The sequence below is a fragment of the Rana temporaria genome, chromosome 11, assembly GCF_905171775.1.
Source record: "Rana temporaria chromosome 11, aRanTem1.1, whole genome shotgun sequence".
NCBI classification, from domain to species: Eukaryota; Metazoa; Chordata; class Amphibia; order Anura; family Ranidae; genus Rana; species Rana temporaria.
The window spans coordinates 25,737,690-25,743,689 of record NC_053499.1 but is presented as its reverse complement, the minus strand read 5'-3'; the positions used below and the strand labels follow the sequence as shown (position 1 = coordinate 25,743,689).

The 6,000-nt window shown below is 46.7% G+C and overlaps 1 protein-coding gene across 1 annotated transcript in view; it reads right to left on the bottom strand.

Annotated features, from left to right (window-relative positions):
* Positions 1 to 2,286: 2,286 nt before the first annotated feature.
* DDB2 (damage specific DNA binding protein 2) overlaps positions 2,287 to 6,000 on the bottom strand; it is a gene marked incomplete at its 5' end in the record, with an annotated part of 31,964 nt that continues 28,250 nt past the window's right edge. Inside the window, one exon of the mRNA XM_040328236.1 lies at positions 2,287 to 3,207. Within this exon, the coding sequence (XP_040184170.1) occupies positions 2,993 to 3,207 (215 nt within the window). The remainder of the gene's footprint in view (positions 3,208 to 6,000) is intronic.

The window sequence follows — 6,000 nt, the reverse complement described above, 5'->3', positions numbered from 1 at the left end:
GTCCCGACGAGCTCGCGCGCAGAAGCGAACACATACGTGAGCAGCGCCCGCATATGTAAACGGTGTTCAAACCACACATGTGAGGTATCGCCGCGATTGGTAGAGCGAGAGCAATAATTCTAGCCCTAGACCTCCTCTGTAACTCAAAACATGCAACCTGTAGATTTTTTTTAAACGTCGCCTATGGAGATTTTAAAGGGTAAAAGTTTGTCGGCATTCCACGAGCGGACGCAATTTTGAAGCGTGACATGTTGGGTATGAATTTACTCGGCGTAACATTATCTTTCACAATATAAAAAAAAAATGGGGATAACTTTACTGTTGTCTTATTTTTTAATTTAAAAAAGTGCAATTTTTTCACAAAAAAGTGCGCTTGTAAGACCGCTGCGCAAATACGGCGTGACAGAAAGTATTGCAACGATCGCCATTTAATTCTCTAGGGTGTTAGGATAAAAAATATATATAATGTTTGGGGGTTCTAATTAGAGGGAAGAAGATGGCAGTGAAAATAGTGAAAAATGACATTAGAATTGCTGTTCAACTTGTAATGCTTAACTTGTAATACCAACGGCCACCACCAGATGGCGCCAGCTCACATCTGGTGGTAATAACTTGTAATACCAACGGCTCACCACCAGATGGCCCCAGCTCACAAAAAAAAAAAAAAAAATATTTTTTTGCCCCCCTTCCAATTCAAGTCGCCAGGACCCTATTTCTAGTCGCCATGGCGACCTGGCGCCCGGGATTTGTCGAGCCCTGCGGTAGGGCCATAGTTGGGACTGTCCGCTGCTTTAGAAGTGGGCCTTTAAATTAACACCACTGTCACCTATGTCCAATCAGTGGGGGCCTAATCCAATTTAATTAATTAGAAGTGTTATTCTTGGCTGTGCAGTGTGGCAGGTTTTGGATCACAAGGCTTGACGAACTGATTAATAAATCCTCCGGCAGACAAAACAGCAATGATATATGTATTTCAAGCGTGTATTCTTTTTCTGATTTCCCCTTTCAAGCTGTACTCTAGGTCCAACAAATATTGTCTAAATAAAGGGATATGGGTATTCTTACTCGAGTCTTGATTTCCTTTTGTGTATTCCTTCCAGACTTGTGCAGTAATCCTTTATAAAACAACTTCTGCACTTTGTCTCTGTGGAATAATTTCCTGGAATAAAAGACCAGTCACTGCTGCCGTGCAGGTTGACTGGTCTTGTCTCCGCCCCCTCCTGTAGCTTTCTGCAGACAGCCTGTAGTGGGGGGACCCCAGGCTCTACACTCTGTACAATCAATTAGAAGCCCGATAATGATTACTACTTTACAAAAAGTTAACATCTAAATTTAAAAAAGGCATACACGTCTCGAGAATTTGGACAATTTGGGGAAATTTCCTTAAAGCGGATGTGCCACTAAAAAAATATATTAAAAGCCAGCAGCTACAAATACTGCAGCTGCTGACTTTTAATATAAGGACACTTACCTGTCCTGGAGTCCAGCGCCGATCGCAGCAGATGACGAGCCGATCGCTCGTCACCCTGCTGCTCCCCCCTCCATCCACGCTGAGGGAACCAGGAAGTGAAGCGCTCCGGCTTCACTGCCCGGTTCCCTACGGCGCATGCGCGAGTCGCGCTGCACCCGCCGATTGGCTCCCGCTGTGTGCTGGGAGCCGAGTGTTCCCAGCATACAACGGGGGACGGACGGGATGCCAGGAAAAAACCCATCCTTTGCCCGTATCGTGTGGCCGGAAGTGGGTGCAAATACCTGTCTGTAGACAGGTATCTGCACCCCCCTCCCCCCTGAAAGGTGTCAAATGTGACACCGGAGGGGGGAGGGTGCCGATCAGCGCGACTTCACTTTAGGGTGGAAATCCGCTTTAAACTGGAGAGTGCAAAATCTAGAGCAGCTCTGCATAGAAACCAATCAGCTTCCAGTTTTTTTTTTTTTTTTTGGTCAAAGCTTTATTGAACAAGCTGACGTTAGAAGCCGATTGTCTACCGCGCACAGCTGCTCCCGATTTTGCACTCTCCAGTCTTAGTAAATCAAACCCATATGTTTAGCGCAGATTTTAGTTTTTAGCCTAGGTTCACACTGCTGCGAATTCAAAATCGCGGTAAAATGCGCGATTTTACCGTGATTTCGCGGCTGCGATTTTGGCCGCAATTTAATGTAAATCGCGGCCCGAAATCGCAAAAAGTAGTACAGGAACTACTTTTTGAAATCGCAGATGCGGCGTCGCACTGATTAGGACAGTGCCATTGCCGACAATTGCCGCCGATTTGAGATGCGATTTGACATGTCAAATCGCATCTCAAATCGTTCCAAATCGTACCCAGTGTGAACCAGGGCTCAATAGGATTTCCCAAATGCACATATAATTCAAAGCCTTCGTCCTTCCGCTCAGACTTTCAAACTCTGTCCCAATATTCCTACAAACTAAAAGAAATTGGCACTGTTACTAGAGAACCCACAAAACCAACTAATCAGCCAGTGACACATCCTATTCCTGGTGATGACCACTTAGTGGCAAGAGAAAAAAGGTCACCAGATTTTCTCTTGGGGTTCAGAAGATGAGGAATGTCGATTTGACCTAGAAGCCCCAATGTGGAATCCATCGTAACAGCTGCCAGAGGAAGACAAAAATATTTTTTAGAACACCTAAAAGAAAAAGCAGTCATTTACATGATGTGCTGTTCAAAGCCAACGTTGTGCCTCCAGCTTCCTTCCTACTCATCTATACATGGTATTGCTCCCATACTGAGGGTACCATGCTGCAAGAGGTCACTGCCCGGGGTTTTTTTGTTTTTTTTTGCATACATAGGACAGGCAGATCAGGACAGGGCGAACGGAATCTGTAAACTTCAGAAAACACAACCAGGACATGCCCGTCCGGATGTAACCATACACTCTGCTGGATGAGGTCAGTGCAATAAGGCACTATAGGAGTTTGGTTACTGCAGCCACAGCGAAATGTCATGCCATAGGCCAGGCCTTCCATGACCGCTCATTTGTCTTTGTTTTTCCCTCGTGTGGTCGTTGACTCTTTGGCAGCAGTCCTAGATTTTTTCTTCTCAGATTTGTCCTTTTCAGAAGTTGTGGATTTACTGCTTGAATCATCTTTTCTCCCCACTTGGATCCCCTTTGCCCGTAAGGCCTTCATCATCTCCTCCTGCTTCATCATTAATAGAATCTCTCGACTCCAGATCAAGATGTTAAAACCTGAAATGAAAAAAAAAAAAACATTGCAGGGTCAGGAACTGGAACGTATCTCTTATGGCACAGTTGGCACAGGTGTCAAACACAAGGCCCGCGGGCCGAATCCGGCCCTCCAGGCCATTTCATGTGGCCCTCGCACCTTAGCAGCATAAGGAAAGGGGGGTACACTGATGTAAGGGAGAGTGGGGGACTCAACTTCTGATGGTGGGGTGGCTCTTGACATTTTATGTAAGGGGAGGGGGATGCGCTGGACGCCTAACCTTTCAGATACAACCGGCCCTTTTGAGAACAGTCAAAATGCTGATGCGGCCCACAATGAAATTGAGTTTGACCCCCCTGTCTTATGGCAATGCTTTACAGCAGTGATTTCCAAATTGCAGCTCTTTGCTTGCCTTTATCTGGCCCTTGGGGCCCTACTCACCCCACAGACACCAATGATGGGGCACTATTCCTTCCACTGACACCAACGATGGGGCATTATTCCGCTCACTGACGCCAACTATGGGGCAGTATTCTTCCCACTGCCGCCAACTATGGGGCACTATTCCTCCCACTGATGTCAACGATGGGGGCACTATTCCTCCCACTGATGCCAACGATGGGGGCACTATTCCTCCCACTGATGCCAACGATGGGGGCACTATTCCTCCCACTAATGCCAACGATGGGGGCACTATTCCTCCCACTAATGCCAACGATGGGGGCACTATTCCTCCCACTAATGCCAACGATGGGGGCACTATTCCTCCCACTGATGCCAACGATGGGGGCACTATTCCTCCCACTGATGCCAACGATGGGGGCACTATTCCTCCCACTGATGCCAACGATGGGGGCACTATTCCCCCCACTGATGCCAACGATGGGGGCACTATTCCTCCCACTGATGCCAACGATGGGGGCACTATTCCTCCCACTGATGCCAACGATGGGGGCACTATTCCTCCCACTGATGCCAACAATGGGGGCACTATTCCTCCCACTGATGCCAACAATGGGGGCACTATTCCTCCCACTGATGCCAACAATGGGGGCACTATTCCTCCCACTGATGCCAACAATGGGGGCACTATTCCTCCCACTGATGCCAACAATGGGGGCACTATTCCTCCCACTGATGCCAACAATGGGGGCACTATTCCTCCCACTGATGCCAACGATGGGGGCACTATTCCTCCCACTGATGCCAACGATGGGGGCACTATTCCTCCCACTGATGCCAACGATGGGGGCACTATTCCTCCTATTGACGCCAGGGAATTTTCTACTCACACTGGCCACAGTCCGGCCCCCTCAAAGTCTGAAGGACAGTAAACTGACCCATTGTTTAGAAGGTTTGAAGACCCCTTTATGTAGATTCACAATTTAAAATGTATATAAAAGGCAATGTTTTTTGTTTCAGATAGAGCAGAGAAAGGTTAAACCCTTTGTCCAGTTTTATATTTCTGTCTGTGTCCTCGCTGGAGAGATTTACCCCTCAATTTGTCCTGGTGAACACTCTCCTCGAGATGGAGAGTGAAAAATGTAGGTAACAAGCTATAGATATTTATTGTACCTCTAGCTTATAACCAAACATTGTTTATAAAAAATGAAATAAAAGAAAGAGCCTTGTGCATGGTGTAAAATGTCTAAAACAGCAACACTAATACCTGAATACAACAAATATAACCAAAGAGCTAAACATAGGAGCCCTATCTCTTTAAATAGTCACAAGGTGCACCTTATAGTTCAAAAAATGACTAACAAACCATAATAATAAATAAGTGTTGACCAAAAAAATAATACATAAATAAGCGGGTTATGCCCATAAAATCATGAGATGTACTCATTAAAAACTCAATATAAATAACACTGACAATAAAGAAATTACTTGAGCTAATTAACCACTTGCCGCCCGCCAATGACAAATTGACGTCGGCAAAGTGGTTGTAGAATCCTGACTGGACGTCATATGACGTCCTCAGGATTCTGAGCCGCTGCGGCGTGCATCGCGGCGATCGTTGTTGCGGGGTGTCAGTCTGACACCCCGCAACACCGATCTAGGTAAAGAGTCTCTCACGTGATCAGCCGTGTCCAATCACGGCTGATCACGATGTAAACAAGAAAAGCCGGTAATCGGCTTTTCCTCACTCGAGTCTGTCAGACGCGAGTAGAGGAGAGCCGATCGGCTGCTCCTGTGACGGGGGGGGGGGGGGTTTGTGCTGATCGATTATCAGCACATCCCCCCCGAGGATGCCCACTGGACCAGCAGGGATGCCCACTGGACCAGCAGGGATGCCCACTGGACCAGCAGGGATTAACAAAAATAAAGGTATGCCACCCTAGACCACCAGGGATGAGGACACAAAAAATGGATGCCAATCAGTGCCGCAATGGATGCCAATCAGTGCCCACAATGGGCATCACTGATTGGCAGGCATGGTTTGTCACTGATTGGCAATTAGTACAACACATACAATAGTGCCCATCTATGCCCACCCATGCCGCCTATCAGTGCCCAGCCGTGCCGCCTATCAGTGCCCAGCCGTGCCGCATATTAGTGCCCATCAATGCCACCTCATCGGTGCCCATCAGTGCCGCCTTATCAGTGCCCGTCAGTGCAGTACCATCAGTGAAGGAGAAAACGTACTTATTTACAATGTTTTATAACAAAACAAAAAAAAAAGTTTTTTCAAAATTTTCGGTCATTTTTTATTTATTTTTTTTGCAGAAAATAAATATCCCAGAAGTGATCAAATACCACCAAAAGAAAGCTCTATTTGTGGGAACAAAATGATAAAAATGTCGTTTGGGTAC